The sequence below is a fragment of the Pinus tabuliformis genome, chromosome 6 (genome assembly GCF_031772625.1).
Source record: "Pinus tabuliformis cultivar Carrire ecotype Pingquan chromosome 6, CPIR1, whole genome shotgun sequence".
Lineage (NCBI taxonomy): Eukaryota > Viridiplantae > Streptophyta > Pinopsida > Pinales > Pinaceae > Pinus > Pinus tabuliformis.
This window is the reverse complement of record NC_142292.1, coordinates 384,736,977-384,754,594: the sequence shown is the minus strand read 5'-3', so window position 1 is coordinate 384,754,594 and position 17,618 is coordinate 384,736,977. Positions and strand designations below refer to the sequence as shown.

At 34.6% G+C, this 17,618-nt stretch overlaps 1 protein-coding gene across 3 annotated transcripts in view; it reads left to right on the top strand.

Annotated features, from left to right (window-relative positions):
• The window catches only part of LOC149258928 (tubulin alpha-2 chain-like), a 42,354-nt gene extending 29,491 nt beyond the window's left edge, over positions 1 to 12,863 (top strand). The window contains exons 1-6 of one of the 3 annotated variants that reach the window (XM_089416788.1): positions 462 to 484; positions 9,000 to 9,207; positions 9,306 to 9,520; positions 10,389 to 10,588; positions 11,549 to 12,057; positions 12,206 to 12,863. In XM_089416788.1, coding sequence (XP_089272914.1) covers positions 9,095 to 9,207; positions 9,306 to 9,520; positions 10,389 to 10,588; positions 11,549 to 12,057; positions 12,206 to 12,524 — 1,356 coding nt within the window. In that variant the 5' untranslated portion in view covers positions 462 to 484; positions 9,000 to 9,094 and the 3' untranslated portion in view covers positions 12,525 to 12,863. Of the gene's footprint in view, positions 1 to 461; positions 485 to 5,339; positions 5,638 to 8,999; positions 9,208 to 9,305; positions 9,521 to 10,388; positions 10,589 to 11,548; positions 12,058 to 12,205 lie in introns of those variants that run through there. The other 2 variants (XM_089416771.1, XM_089416778.1) reach the window with 2 other exon arrangements.
• The last annotated feature ends 4,755 nt before the right edge of the window (positions 12,864 to 17,618 follow it).

The following is a 17,618-nucleotide window of genomic DNA, read 5'->3' as shown; positions in this document are numbered from 1 at the left end:
CCCTTTTTAGTGACCACATAAGCTTGGGCAAACGATAACGGGGATTGCTGCATTTTGCTCTTGACTTTTTATTTCTATGTATTTCACTCTTGCTGGAGTTCTGGAGTTCTCAGCTTGCCGAAGGCATAATAACTATACCGCTGCGCCTCCTCCAGGTATTGGAGCACTAAACGCCTCCGATCGCTTTAGTTTCAATCAACCTCAGTTTCCCTGACAACTGTTATCTTGTTTGCATATCTTTAGTGAGCAATTTAGGAATGCTCGTATTTCGATCCTTCAGCTTAAAATCGATTTCAGCAGGGCAAATTTGAGTCATAAGAGATTTTCTTTTCTTGTTTGGCCGTGCATATAGTGTTTTCTCGGTAATGGCGTATTCGTTTTCCCCTTTTTTTAATTGAAGGATTTAAAACTGTATTTATGATATTTCAGCTGAACTGCGAGATTGTTAAGGCACTACATCTTTCTTCTTGTTTTGGCGGTTTCGGTGAGTAATTTCAGAAATTCGCTTTAAGTTAATGTATATAGTTCTTTTGTCACATTCAACGGTTTGTTGTCTGGATCAATTTGTAAAAGTTTCGTGTTAGAATCTCTGAGAAACTGTTCTTTTGTCACACGGTTTGTTGTCTGGATCAATTAGGTTTCGTGTTCGAATCTCTCAGAAATTGTTTTGTTATTTTGTTATTTCGTTAGTTTTAAGTTGAATCTACTATTTCAATTTCCGCTTTCCCTTTTCGTGAATTTTAGGTTGAATCTAATGTTTCAAGTTTCTTTGTGATTTTTGGATGTTGACTTTATGCTCTATCTGAGCCAATTTTGTGCATTTCGATCTTCAAACCGGAGATTTTGTTTGTAAAAATATTTTACAGAAGAGCTTTACTGTTAAATGAACTCATGTATTTGTATTTCACAATATTGGCATGAATTTGGCCAACAGATGTACTTATGAATTCGTGCACTGCAATGATGTTCAGTGTATTTTATTTTTACCTATTCTTGTTTCTTCTGCGCATCATTGAGCCAAGCGTTCGTATTCAGTAACATGCCCGAGGTGTAGATAAACTTTTCTATGGTTATTGCAGCTTTCAGAACCCAGTATCAAAATTTGGTAAAACTGCCCTAAGAGCTTGTTTTGCCGGTTAAACTGAGTGGTAATATTTTAGAAGACAGTCTATTTTTTGTCTAGTAACTTGAAACTGAGGCGTCCGTTTAGGATTTGTTATTATTTATTTTGTTAGGTGGGTGAATTTTGTTTAGAAAACCTTGTGTTCTCTTTGGGCAAACAGATATGTGACCAGGAGAACTTATACCAAGGATAAATTGAAAACCTAATTAAATAAAATATAAAATTATTATTATAAATTTATATTTAGAAAAAATTGTAATTTTTTTGTTGGTTTGTTTTTAAAAATGTGTAATTGTGTGAAATTATTGTTTGAAAATTGAAATTTAAAAATTTAGAAATCCACATTAATGGGTAAAACAACTTTGAAAAATAAATCCGGAAGAAGGCAGGAAAACATCAATTTTAAAAATCAAAGGTAGAAGGTTTAAGATTAACATAAACCAAAAATGTATTTTAATTATATATATATATATATATATATATTTTTAATACAAAAATATCTGAATTTAGTTTTTTTAATTGGAATATCTATAATTTATTTTTATTTTTAAAATTGCATTCATTAAATTGACTTTAGGAAAAAAAACAAAAGTTTAAAATTAAATTTTATTTTTATCAATTAATATTTATTTTTTTTAATTTAAAAAGTTTATTATTTTATATATATATAACAATGGAAAAATCTATTATAACTCAGTTGTTAAACCAACAATAGCGACAATCATCATTGATTACTATTCTCACTCGCAGGGTGACTCATCATTGTTATTCAAGGAAAACCACGCAGGGTGACTCATCATTGTTATTCAAGGAAAACCACTCTGCTTGTAGTTGGTGGTATGTAAGGCTTAGGTCGTTAACTTGTTTCTTTACATCATGGGAAGATGAACCCCTGAGCAAAGAGAAACAATTTTAGGGCATATATATATATAGTCTAACTTATAACTTCAATAGATTTTTTCATCAGAATTCGCCAAAACAATTTCAAGAAAGAATGTGATTTTTTGTTGTTTAAAATGCATTTTTTAATGCATAAATGGATTAAACAACTTAAACTCAAGTTTTTAAAAATATATTGAGGAATTTGGTTAAGATTAACCAGTGGTGAAAAAATTTATTTCATCTATATGTTTATTTAGTCTATATGTTAGAATATATATATGTGTGTAGTCTAACTTATAAACTAAATATATTTTTTTCCGCAAAACAATTTCAAGAAAAAATGTGATTTTTTGTTTTTTTTAAATCTAGCCACTATAGACCACCTCACTATAAACCTAAGCTACGTGCAACCGCCTGCAAGCCGCACAATAGGAGGAAACTTATGCACAATAGCAGGAGCACAATAGGAGGAAACTTATGCACAATAGCAGGAAACTTATGCCTCCCCACAATAGGAGGAAACTTATGCACAATAGCAAGAAACTTATGCCTCTTGTTCTTATGCACAATAGCAGGAAACTTATGCCTCAACAAGACCTGAGAAACTTATGCCTCAACAAGAGGCTAGAGTCCCCTATGGGGTCGCCTACTCTTCTAGCCAAGACACAACAGGTCATATATATACTCAATGAGATTTGAACCCAGCGAAACTTACCGTTAATCCCCATATCAGTGTATCATTTTTTGTTGTTTAGAATGCATAAATTAATTCAACGCCACTAGAATTATGTACATTAAACAACTTAAACTCAAATTTTAAAAATCTCTATTGGATTTTTGGTTATTAAAATTAACCAGAAAACATGTCGTGAAAAAAATCATTTATTCTATAAGTTAGAATATATATATATATATATATATATATAATTTTAAGCATAAAGGAATCAGATCTCTTGAGGTGCAAAGCTCTTTCAAAGTAAAACGAGATTTGATCCCTATATAAGCTTAGTAGATCAAGAGCACCTCAAGAGAATTGATTCTTCTTGGCTCTTAGTAGATTAGGAGTTTAGATGGATCTAGGTTGGTAATACATTAATCATGTTAATCATACTGTATGATTTGAGTGGTTTTAATGGTTAAAAACATGTATATTTTGATAAGAGGTTATAGGTTCAAATCCAAAGAGGGTAGCCTATATGGCCCATCCACATCTACAAACAAAAGATCTCATATATGAATTTGATTTTTTTCCTATGAAAAAAAATCATAAATTTATTCATGAAAAAGGAACAAAGTTACATTTTGCATATGTTGAAAGCATTCCAACAATACCTTTGCGTATGTTGAAAGCATTCAAACAATACCGTCTCTCGGCAAAGCAACAAAGCCGAAAGGCCAAGCAAGAAAGCAGGGCACGTAGGCTCGCCAAGAAACCCCAAAAAGGGCAACCAAAATCCAGAAAAAACCCTAAAGGGTGCAAATATTTAGAAGCCAAAAAAAACTAGCCAAAGAAGTTGGGCACAAACAGCCCATTAGTCCCAACAAACAAGCCCAACACATGCCTTCACAAAATATCGAGCAAAAACCCAACAAAAACCCAGGCAGAGATAAGAACATCAAAGGAGCAATGACCAACATGAAGAAGCACAAACTAGGGTAGAGGAGCAAAGTGCCACAAATTTGCTCCCTCAACTCTTCATCCGCAATTGAGCACATGCAAACCACGAAACCCCAAAAACCGACCACGCCAGAGAGCAACAACAAGTGATAATGTTGAGTGACAACTCACGGAGGTAGCGATAAGAAAATGGAAACGACAACGTCCAAGGAACACCATCGAATTAGAGACAACCGCAAAGAGGAAGAGAGGGCTGACGACTAGGGTTCCAATCGCTAGACCCCTCAAAGACGATACCTATAGTACAGCGATATGAGGTTCAACGGTAAGTTTCTGGGGTGTAACCCGCGAGATGAGGGTTCAAATCTCATTGAGTACATATATGACCTGTTGTGTCTTGGCTAGAAGAGTAGGCGACTCCATAGTGGACGTCTCGGCTCTTGTTGAGGCATACGTTTCCTGCTATTGTGTGGCTTGCAGGTGGTTGCACGTAGCCTAGGTTTATAGTGGCAGCGAGTTAGATTTGATCCTGGGTCTATTCAGGATAACTCTCACCAGTTACCGATTATCCTAGATTTAAAAAAAAAAAAACGATACCTATGAAGTGAGAGGGTTGCAAATGTAAAAAAGCCTCATATACCAATTTGATCTCTCACTTATCATGAATAAAAATTAATTAAATATTCACTTTTATATTCTAATTTTTTTCATAATATAATAATATTTTTTAATACTATTATTTAAATAAACTTTATAAAATAAAATTTTATAATTTGTATATTCATATTTTTCATTTCAACCCAACCTGTGATTTACAACAAAAAGAGTTCATTGGAGCTAGCATTTCATTTATAAAATAAAGTTTTATAATTTGTATATTCGTATTTTTCATTTCAACCCTACGTGTGATCTACAACAAAAAGAGTTCATTGGAGCTAGCATTTAGTGGAGAGCTAAGGTTTTTATTGCTCAACTCAAGACCAACTCGCATCAACTTCCATGTGAAACAGGACAGTGGAAAAGACCTAAAAAAGTTTGGGAAGAACGGCTGTGTACATTTTGCACGTCTCAAGTAGTGGAATCAGAAAAAACATTTCATTTTGGAATGTGATGCATTCAAAGACATGGAGAAAATCATGGGAATATGTTAACATTGATTTCTTGACATTGTTTTTTCAAAAAAAAATTGTTAGAAAATTGAGCTAGCTCATCATCAATTTGAATAAAAAATAATTAAATTGCAAAAAATGAAACACATAAAACTAATAATTTTATAAACTAAACATAAAATATCATTTTATTTCCTCGCCATATATTATTTATGTGGTTAAATATAAAATATTTCTTAATTAAAAGTTCTTCACTTCTTTTGACGAATATCCACAATAAACCTGTTCTTCGGTTTGATTATGTTATGTGATAAGAGGACATCGAGAGAAAGGCTGTGGCCAACAAGGCTTTACGTAACGGCTCCACAGCATAACGTGCAGCCACTCAAGGAACGACGACCAAACAGGAAAAGCACAAGTCGAGAAGGCAGCCTTCTTTGCTCTACAACTTTGGTTTGGCATTGCCCTAATAAAAAAAATAAGCTACATGAGCAATGTGGGTTCCACATATGGTTGGAAAGTTAACAATATGCACAGCGCGACAATGCTTATCACCAAGGAGGCAGTCTTTCTTTGGGAATCGCACTCTTATAGGCGTCGCTGACCTTGAGCAAAACGAGTGATTACTGCCTACATACCTGGTCATTTTGACCCCCAGTTACTTGTCTTTATCCCACTTTTATTTGACCTGCAACGCTGGCTCTGCATGTATCGAGATGCTTTCGGTGTCCACAGCGAAGCTTTTGCACATGGTTATGGCGGTGATTCTCGTCGTTTCGTATTGAGCCTTTTTCTTTTCCCAGAAATATTCCATTACAGTTGTCTGGGTGTGGAAGGCGCCCTCACTACTATCCTGTGCTTGTCTTTGCGCTCAACCGATTCCGATTGCTCTAACGGCAGTCCCGGTAACTTGGAACGTTCGTTTTTCTGACAATCACTAGTTTTCCTTACTTGTTTTCATCTATTCTATGCATAATGTGGAGTTTTGAATGTTTTTTCTTCAATCTTTGAGCTTAATTTTTGTTTCTTCCGGTCCATTTGAATCGGAGAGACTCTTTTTGCGATCCTTAAGCTAAGGTTTCTTAGCGATTATTTAGGCATCTCCCGTTCATGTGAGTTTTAAGAAGATTGAAAGCTGTGTGTGCAATATTTGAGTAAAGCTACGAGTTAGAGTACAGAGTATGCGTCGCCACTATACTTATTTTGGTGGTCTCTATGTAATCTGAACCTTAGTTCTTTTACTCTAAATTAATGTATAGAACTCGTTGCTAATTCGTTTTTTTCTTGGGAACTTTGCCGAGTGATTAAAATTTAGAAGTTTTTTCCTAAGTTTAATATCGTGTTTCAGAGCTTCATCTGCATGTTTTTGTAGTGGCTTGGAGCCTTTTTTTGAGAATCTATAACCTAAGTTTAATATCGTGTTTCAGAGCTTCATCTGCATGTTTTTGTAGTGGCTTGGAGCCTTTTTTTGAGAATCTATAACCTGCAGAGTATCGTTGTACTAAATGTTATGTTTATACCATTACTCTACTCTAAATAGTTTACTACAAATTTTACGCATTCTTAGTGATTGTTATACTTTATATTGTAACGATCCGCCCACCAATCTGTACGCTAAATTTTTCCATAAGTACTTATGCTTAGTGAGCCTGGAGGATTTTGATCCAGAGAGATGAATTCATGCTTTTGGGAGCATACCATTTCTTTTGTCTTTTTTAATGCTCGCTTAGGTTATATAATCCGGCCACGTTAGATTTTAAGATTACTTAAATCGGTTGAAACTGCCGAGCTGTATTGATCATGGGATAATAAACTTAAATGTGTGGTCTATACCATTTCTTTTGTGCTTTTTTAATGCTCACATTAGGCTACACTTGAGCATTTCGAACTGTTCATGAACATTAGGTTTTGAAATTATTATAAATTGGTTGAAACTGCCGATTTCACCATATTGGCATGAATTCGGCCAATAAATAACCATAAAGACATTCGAATTCCCAAATAATATGCAAAGAAAACGTGTCCCCTGGTACAGAAACTAACCTCTGCTAAAATTGTTATATAGGATTTTTGATTCGCGATTTCAGTCCTTTTGCTTCTTGTTACAGTTCCAAATCCCCAGCAGCTTCGGCTTAATTGTGTGCACTAGCGCTCAAATTGTGTACTTGAACTCATGCTTTGCCAATGTTATTTACATTTATCTGTGGTTAATTCTTCTGCCACTCACTGGGGTCGTACGCAGTGATGTGCTTGAGGCTGAATTAAACTTATCATGTAGTTATAGTATTTTGTAGAGCCCACTGTCCAAAATCTAGTTTTGATGGTAAAAAGTCTTACTAGTGTCTTTTAGCGGAGGAGATTAAAGATTAAGGTCGCTTTGGTGGACGAATATTAAGCATTTTTAGATAAACATATATCAACTGTGAAATTATTGAAGTAGATCATCAATTGAGCTCTTCAGGTACTTCCACTGATTAATTTCAAAGGCGCAGACATCAATCAAACTCAGCTTGGTTCTTCTATACAGAATTGGTTGACTGAATTTGTCTTAAAAGAATCCTGTACAAAACATCTATTATCTTAAATAAAAGTTTACGTTTGAGCAGTGGGAAGTGACCCTACAACAGATACTCTGTTACATGAATGGACTAACTATTAGCAAGAGTCTTATGAAATTAGATAACGTTAAGCATAACCACCGGAGAGACAAACGAACCAACACAATAACAACAATCCGGCTACCACTGCCTTCTGGGGTCAAATTCAAAGACTCTGCTGAAATTCTTCCTACAACACTAAGGTTGAGGGAATACCAAGACATTTCCTCTTGCCCAGCATGCCAATTGCTGTATGTAAGAGATACCCCCAAGGTGAAGAGGTTGAAGTATTTGGTGTTGTCCATCTATAGTACAACATAGAAGACTGATATAATCCCCAAGTGCTTGTTTTAAATCACCTTCAAATGTTTAACAATTCACTCAAAATGGAAACATTTTGTACACTGCGAAGTATGTTTTCCAACAAAGATGTCTAACGATTTAAGAATTTTTTCTTAACGAGAATATCTACAGTATAAGTTAAGCACAACTCAAGGTAAAATCCATTCTCAGCAATTGAACCTTGGTGAATCTCTTACAGCCTAAAGGCTAAAACACGTGATTACAGAGTGGGATATCTGCTTCACTAATAGAAAGCGACATCTACAGTTTGAACATCTCTAGTTTTACATAAACAACAAAACCACATAACTAGTATGGGCTCTATGCTTTTCTGTTGCAGTTCCCAAGGCATGTTAGAAGCACATGGAGAGAAGGAGCAACTACATATCGATAAATAATAATAATAATAATAATTTTTTATTTTTAAGCTTATTGCCAAGCCAGACACCAAATTAGTGTATGAGAACCTCTTATTTGTGACCCACCAAATTGGTGTATGAGAACCTCTTGTTTTGTTTGTGGAATAAGGGGGACCCGCCTCTGTGTAGTGATTTGACTACCAAATTGGTGTATGAGAACCTCTTGTTTGGGGTATATGAGAACCTCTTATTTGTGACCCACCAAATTGGTGTATGAGAACCTCTTGTTTGGGGTACAAGGGACCTGCCTCTGTGCAGTGATTTGACTGTTAAAGTTTAGAGAGGTGTACATACTCTATCCGCTCTGGATTTGAAACTGTGACCTCTTATAAGGAAACACATTCTCTTAACCATTAGGCCCACTCAAGTTGTACTATAACAATTTAAGTATCTAAAACCTCAGAGGAAACTGTGAAATAAAATGGCACACAATTCATGAATTGCTATTTAAAAATACTTTTATGATTATATTAATAAATAATTGGATTGACCAATGGTTCTTGTACCACTTTCGCAGAGATTGCTTCTGATGTATTTCAAACTCATCAAATTAACTTCTTCCTCGTCAAATTCATTCTATTTAGAAAATACTTTATGATTATATTAATAAATAATTGGATTGACCAATGGTCCTTGTACCCCTTTCCAAGAGATTGCTTCTGATGTATTTCAAACTCATCAAATCAACTTCTTCCTTGTCAAATTCATTTTACAAATACATTTTAATCCATTGCTTCCGTTCTTAGATCTGTGCTAAAGTTATCAAACACAGCATGTTGTGACTTCTTTTGTTTTGCGTATTAGTATTTGAGCTAAAATACAAGAGATGTATGAGGATTTTCTAAAGCAATTTATTTCTTTTCCACATTATGTTGATACATTAATGATGATGCTATTTATTATCTGCAGACTTCTAGGTTGTATCTTTGGTTTTCTCACTCATCATTGGGGGACTAAAGGGCATTTAACAAGGCTGTGAAGGAGATAAGGAGTAAACAAAGGAGATGAGAGAGATTATAAATATTCACGTTGGGCAGGCTGGAATACAAGTGGGAAACACATGTTGGGAATTATTTTGTTTAGAGCATGGAATTCAACCAGATGGTTATCCCTCTAGGTAAACCCTCTTACTAACCATAGGAACTTTGGAGCACAGTTTGAAAGTATTGTATGGCAAGGTAAATAATTTTCTCTGAAACTATTTTCTATGAGCAGTGATGGAATAATAAATGGAGGAACCTATGCGCATAGTGCCTTCTTCAGTGAAACCAGAGCTGGGAAGCATGTTCCCAGAGCTCTGTTTATTGATCTTGAACCAACAGTTATTGATGAGGTTAGGACAGGTCCATACAGGCAGCTTTTTCACCCTGAACAACTTATTTCTGGCAAGGAAGATGCAGCTAACAACTTTGCTCGGGGCCATTACACTGGTTAGATTCCTGCTCCTTTTCTTTTATATATTGCTTGCAGACATTTGTAGAGAGTTTAGGCAATGAATGAACCCTTAGGGTCAGCTCATTGGGTTGATTCGTTTCTTAGCAGCAATTAACGCAAGAGGCCTGATTTTGAGTCTTCAAGTACCTTAAATATTACTGCGGTTTTGTTTTGGTTCTTCTTCCTTTTTCTACCTCTAAAATTGTTATTTTCTATGAGTATCTAAACCAAAGTAGTGCAATTTTGTGAAAATGTCTGCCCCTTCCATCCGAACTTCATTTAGATGTGAATTGTTTGCTTTGTCAAGCTCATTAGTTCAAAGTTACATCATGCATGTAGGTAATGCATATCCCTTTCATCTATCTTTCCTTTTATTTTGCTCGTTTTGCAGATGTACCATGTATCTCTGGGTGTAAACTATAATGACCATCAACCTACATGCCAAAGAAAGCTGGCACGAAAACGAAATACAGAACCTTAGCGTATTAAAATTAGTCATTACGTGCCTAATGAAAGAGTTTGTGGAGATCAGGGTAAGGCTTCAGAATTATATGAAAATCCAAATGAAAAGGATGCGTTCTTTGATCAATTGTTTAGATGGCTTCGAGATTATCATTTATTTTTTTAATTGTGGAAACTCAAGGAAAATCTAGATGCACTCATTTTGAAAACAACTTCAAACAACTCGGTGGCATTGTGGCACACCCCGAGTGGACCTCATTAATACTCCCTCATCAAGCGTATGGACATAACAATAGAAAAAACAAAGTTTTATCAGCAGTACTGAATAAAAAGTAAAATTCTTAGATGACTTCTGCTTTATTCTTGAGGCTGACAGTGAGTTTTTGTCTCCCCATTTGTTAGTGGGCAAAGATGTATTGGAGAATTGTCTAGACAGAATAAGAAAGCTCTGTGATAATTGCACCAGTTTGCAAGGATTTTTAGTTTTTAATGCTGTTGGAGGAGGTACTGGATCTGGTTTGGGATCCTTACTCTTGGAACGCCTTTCTGTTGAATATGGACGAAAACCAAAGCTGGGATTTAATATATACCCCTCTCCTCAGGTATTGTTCCTTCCAGCATATTCACATTTCCTAGTTAAACATGCTACATTTCTATGTTAATTGAACATCAAAATTTTACCCATAGAAGCCATATCGGATTGTTCCTAATGAATTTCTTGCCTACTATTTTTCTTTTCTTATCTTTTTTGTCAAACAGAAACATTTGCTCCTTCTCGGACTATTCGTACTCTGTTTATGGTGTTTAAATAGTCTTTTTACCAAGCGACGTTAAGTACATTCTATAGCCCAGGTGAATGTGGAGTTATGTGTAGATGTGCAATCTATATCCCAGATGGGGATGGAGGTGCGTAGAGATGCATTTTATAGCCCAGTTGGAGAACATGTGGTGTGTGCAAGAGTGCATTGGTATGGATGGCGAGCAATGAGCACCCAGCTACAGAACATTTATTGCTCTGTATGTTGGGCTTTATACTATTGGATTTAAAGCTATTTTTATCCAACAATTTAAAACCCGGCATATTGGACATTAAATACTCTGTAGCCTGGTGCTTATTGATAGCCAGATATGGATAGCTTTTTAATCCCTGGTCTAATATGCACTTTTCGGTGGCCAAGCTTGCTTATTGATCGCCAGACATGGATAGCCTTTTAGTCCCTGGTCTAATATGCACTTTTCGGTGGCCAAGCTTCAAGCTTTTTCAAGGTGGCTAATCTCTAGTTCCGCCTTGAGGTTGTGAACTTGAGATATGCATACTCATCCTTGCAACCTCAAGGTCCATGTCAAACCTGGGTTTAGATGTGTATGTGGTAGTTTTAAGAAGCATTTTGGGCGTTTTCCTTCTTTGATTTCTGTTTTACCTCTCTAATTTGTGGCATCTCTGGGTGGGGTCTCCTTTTTGTATTCACTTAATCAATTTATACAGACACACTTCGCAAGTTTTTATTGCATCAAGACTGCCACCGTTTCCTTAAATATTGTACCTTTCCTTGGATTTACAGGTTTCCACTGCAGTTGTAGAACCATATAACAGTGTATTGTCAACTCATTCTCTCTTGGAGCACACAGATGTAGCAGTTGTTCTGGACAACGAAGCTATTTATGACATATGTAAACGATGTCTAGACATCGAAAGACCTACATACAAAAACTTGAACAGACTGATCTCGCAAGTTATATCGTCATTAACAAGTTCTCTGCGATTTCAAGGAGCCTTAAATGTAGACATAAATGAGTTTCAAACGAACCTTGTTCCCTTTCCTAGAATTCATTTTATGCTTTCATCTTATGCACCAGTAGTGTCTAAAGAGAAAGCCTATCATGAAGCTTTGTCAGTCAAAGAAATAACAAATTCTGTGTTCGAGGCCAGCAACATGATGGCTAAATGTGATCCCAGACACGGAAAATACATGGCCTGCTGTCTAATGTATAGAGGAGACGTGGTGCCCAAAGATGTGAATGCAGCAGTTTCAATGATCAAAACAAAACGAGCTGTACAATTCGTAGACTGGTAAGATTATTGGCTAGCTACCTGACTAAACTCTTCCAATTTTGTAACGCGTGTTTAAATAAATGCATATTAAAGTCTTCAAAATCTGAAATAGTTTCTTCTATCACTGTTGTCAGGTTTACTAATTGATATAACGTGGTTTTAGCAGGTGTCCGACAGGTTTCAAATGTGGAATAAACTATCAACCTCCCACAGTTGTGCCCGGAGGAGACTTATGTAAAGTCCCAAGAGCAGTGTGCATGATCAGCAACAATACAGCAGTTGCAGAGGTGTTCTCCCGTCTTGACCACAAATTCGATCTAATGTTTGCAAAGCGTGCATTTGTACACTGGTATGTTGGTGAAGGAATGGAAGAAGGTGAATTCTCAGAGGCCCGGGAAGACTTGGCTGCTCTTGAAAAAGACTACTACGAAGTGGCTGCAGATGATCTAGATGATGAAGAGGTGGATGAAGATGAAGTTTATTGAAGACCTTTCCAATCTCTCGTTCTTTCTTTCCTCCAATTTTATCTCTATACATTTTTATTATGTACATTTTGCATTCCTTATTAGATTCATTCCCTTCTCACTTATTTCCAATTTTCAGTTCTGTGCACTTAAAGCAGAATTCGCGAGTTTGTAGAATTGTCTGGATTTGTTGTACCTGTAACATCATGGATCACATTATGTATCTAGCCACCTTTAGCAGAAATTTTGTTTTATAAGCAATGTCAAAACAAGAGCATCATATGTTGTATCTTTGTTCTGCACCAGAGTCAGCGAGTGTACTTTCTCCCAAATTATATTAAATTCTAGTATTAATCTTCATCTTCTTATTGAGCACTTCTGTGAGTTGGATTTTCAACTTGTATATGAAGAGGCTCATGGGCTGATTAACTTGCTGTAAATTCTTGGGTGAACCATCTTACAGTAAACATTGTTGGAAATTCTATAAAAAAGGCCGTCTTTTCATTTTGTTTAATTCACATTCGAACAATGCAAATGCTATAAATTAAATTATGTTGACATGCTATTGATTTTTGAAATAAATTTGTACGTTGATTTTTAAAATACTCCCATGGACCTGCAATATTGTTTTTTTGGTAACATACGTGGTGCAATAGCAGAACTTGCTTAGTTGACTTTTATGTCTGGTGAATATTGTGACATGAAATTTTTTATGTCTGGTGAATATTGTGACATGAAAAATTTAAAACATTATCCAGGAAAAAGAAACAACTGCAAAAGCAAAAATAAGGCCTCTACAAAAGAAGGAAAATAATAACATTAACAGACATGCCTTGCAAGGAACTACAAAAGTTCTAATATGCAAAGTTGATGGTGGACACCCTTACGGCAGTTACTATCCCGCAGAGATGGCCCCAACTTCAACTCATCTCCATAATATCTGAACTAATGTCTAAAGGAAATAAAAGTTCCCGATCTGAACTAATTGTCTAATGGAAATAAAAGTTCCCCAGAGAAATCAACTGATGGATTCATTTATTTGCTTATTGCTTTCATCATAATCCCTGCCACTGATTTCACAACGTTCTCACAGTCATCGGCCCATCAGCCCCAGGTGATGTTCACAGTTTTGTCATTTTCATGACAAAATTGATGGTTCATGCCCCAAAAATACTAGAATATAATAGCAACACAGATGGAAAACTGCATTTCCAATCCGCGAGATTTTATTTCGATAGCCATTTGGTGGTCATAATTTTGTCATTTTCATTTCCCAGTTGATGGCCCGTGCCCCAAGAGATATTAAATATAAAATCAACATGGATGGGAAACTGCATTTTCTATCTATGAAAGTTTTACTTTGGCGTGCAGTGTCCAAAATGACGATGAGAAAATTTGTAATGAATTACAGTACGAGAAAAATGCCGTGCTGGTGGAACAAGCAAAATACTCAACAAGCACTTTTTATACAGTATGAAACCCCTGTTGGTGGAAGAAGCAAAACCCCCAACCTGGCACTTTTACAGACACAAATTGTTCCAGCATCTCATTGCTTCAGATGTTGATGTCCAGGTACTCAGCTTGTGCAAATGCAAATGGCGCGCATGAGAATGACTGTAAATTCAACAAACATGCCCATGAATCCTTCACCAACCGTTTGGATTTGATAGTACAGGCTATGTCCCTGCCTTAAATGCATATACCGCTAAAAACTTAACGATCACATCTTTCATGACCATCCGGCCTCCCAAACTCTTTAAATAGGAAGTCTAGTGAACCAATCTTGTTGAGATAGGATAATGATTATTAGGGTAGCACGCACTTAAAAAATCCCCAAATCCCCAATCCCCAATCCATATGATGTAAATTTGGCATGAATTTTATTGGGAAAACATAGGTAACCAGAGGTAGCCTTCTGCTACTTAGTTTAATAAAATATTTTAATGTCATGATGTTTTGTATGTACTCCAAACAATAATAAAATTGTAAAATAAGTTATATGAATATTTGTTTTTATTAATTTTTTAAATATAATTAAACTTATTTTTAGTAGATAAAAGTTAGTTTTATATATATTTGACGTTAAAGAGAATGATAACAAGTTAATAATTATTTATTTAATATTGAATGATGACAATTTTTTTTATATAATGTTCATTAGAGTATATATTGATATAATGAGAGTTGTACAAATTGTATAATGTTATTTTTACATTTTTTTCTTCTAAATGTATATATTTTTTTTAAATTAAAAAATAAAACCCATAAAAATTATCTATTCAATACTTTACACCAATGAGAAAATGGAATTTTTGAATTTAATTACAAACCATTTGTATTTATGGTACATAGTAATTAATATATAATGTTATTTTTTAAATTATTTATATTTATTGTACATAGTAATTAGCGATATAGTACATAGTAATTAATAATAAAGTACACTCAGACATTTTAACCAATCATATTTGAGATAAATAGAAATAAATTTTATTTAAAAATAATAAATTTAATTTCATGATTTTAAACTTTGATAGATTTTAATTTTTTTAGTCAAAGGAAAACTAATAACAAGTCAATGAAAAACTGAATACATTATATCTTTCGAGCGGCAGACATAATAAGATATTCAAATAATGATTTACATTAATAGTTAAACTAAATCAAGCTAATTTTATAGTACATCCCGAATGACGGAAAAGGGATTTAATAAATGATAGTTTGAGAAGGAATGAGGGATTAAAGTTTAATTCTTTCACAAGAACATTGCTTTCACATTTAACATACTTTAAAGATGGAGAAACTGGATTTATATTAGGGTTGTGTGAAGATGTTTGCAATTTAATTTTTTTGTCAAGTAAAAATCAATATTTATTTTTAAAGGTGAGTATAAATGTGAAATAGAGGTGGGGTGCAGAAACATAGTAGAAACATAGTAGATTTGTGTTAATGAACAGTGAATGCAAAAGAATGTCACAATATGAAGATTTCCAAAGAGATTGGGTCCAAAGGATCCATGAAGTAAAATATAGTAAAAATCTTTTATTGAAACAGGTTTATCTTGCAGCCCTTCCTTCAAAGTTTGTAGATTATTATAAAATACATAATGTGTTCCAAAACCCTTATGAGTCCTATACTTGGGGAAGATATATAATATTATAACTAAAGCCCTGGTAGGCCTCTGTACAAATATGAAAGTAAACAAGTCCATACAAAAACTACCAAGGCTACTTGATAGAAAATATATGTGCAATAAATATGGTATGTCTTTAGATGAACTAGTTGTACAAAGGAAGAGGGAAAAAGACCATGAAAAAAGTTTCAAAAAGAGAAGATTTCTTTGCAAAATCTCAAAAATAAAAAGGAACAAAAAGATATTACAAAAGAATCCCTAGATCCCATTACCATGGTTAGATGGAACTCACAAGCAAGAAGCCTGTAACCTTGCTGGTTATGTGGGAAACATGGCCATACCTCAAATAAATGTCCACAAGGGGAACAATCTAAGCTACATAGAGGAAAAAGTTCACAAGAATTTGCTAAGAAATGTCAGCAAGACAAACAAAGGAGAAAAGAAGGAAAATCACTAACCTCAGTTCAATGCTATAAATGTGGGTCCAAATTCCACAAAGCATAAAATTGTCTTAACATTCATGTTAAAGAAGAAATACATGTTATAGGACAAAGCTGTTGCGATTCTATTGAGACTTCAAGTTTCAGCCTTTCTAACTTGGAATATTCAGAAGATCATGATGCAGTGTTTGTTGTTGATCATTGCAAATGTACAGATTTAGAAAATTGCCATTGCAGCAATTCAGAGTCAGATTCTAAATATATCTTTGAGGAGGACCTAATCTACAACATAAATTAAAAATCTGCATGGCTCACATTTCTGATGATGATGAAGCAAAAGCCTTAGATGGAATAAAAATGCTTCCTGAAGGCGAATGAAGGAGAAACTGATGGAAACATTTTTACAGACCATGCTCAAGAACCAAGGTTCTACATCAATAAATTCAGGAAAATGTATTGCACCAAAAGCCTTTTTTGTTGATGCTTCTTATGAGAAAAATACTAAATCATTTCAAAGAATACACCGGTAAGACAAACAAATAATTCTTATTATAAATGAAGTTAGTTAAGAGATAAAAACTCTGAAAAAAGAAATCAGTGATATCAAAGCTCAGGTTTAGACTAGAAATAGGTAAAATGAAAGAAGATGAAATCTTAGAACAACCACTCTCTTTAAAAAAGAATGCAAATGTAGACATATATGAAGTCAGATCATATGACTATTTAGGGCTAAATAATACGAAAATTATGACAGTACAACATCAACAAAATCATGTTATGCTTACATTCCAGATCTAGGGAGAAGTCTTTATCTTAAAGACTTTGTTAGACACACAGGTAGATATAAATGTATTGGACAAAAAATCAATCCCTGCAAAATATTGGACAAAGGCAAAAACAGAAGTCATAGGGCTAGGAACACAAGAGTACAAATTTTAGTATGAAGTTCCCAAAGCCACTGTTTGTTTAGAAAATTATTGCATTAATGTCAAATTCACAGTAGGAAGTATCCCAATAGACTGTTGTAACAACTTTAGTGAAAAATCCATGTAATAAAAGTTAATAAAGACAAATAATAACCACGGTTGATGGGACACGTCTTCCAAGTTGAATGTTGGGCAAAAGTACAGTAATTGGGATCACTGGTGATTGATTAATGGTTAAGACAATGACAAAGACAATGGCAAAGGCTTTGGAAAGACAAAATGGCATTTTGGCACATTTATTTATGAAAATAATGGAAATTAGGAGGAAAGGGAGGTGAAAGGTCACATATTGCATGTGAAGAGGAAATTGAAGGAAAATAATGGAAAATGAAGAAAATAGAAAAGGCTTCTGAGGATTAGTACATAGACTTTTGCCAATTCAGTTTTGGAGCTCTCTCTCTATTCTCTCTCTCATACTCTTGGACACTTAAATTTTTCTTGGAGCACCCCTGGATGTGAAAATTTGGCAAACCCCAAATCCTATTGCAACAACTGATGTTAATTCGATTAAACAATTTACTTGTGTGCTATGACAAATATCGAATTAAATACACTG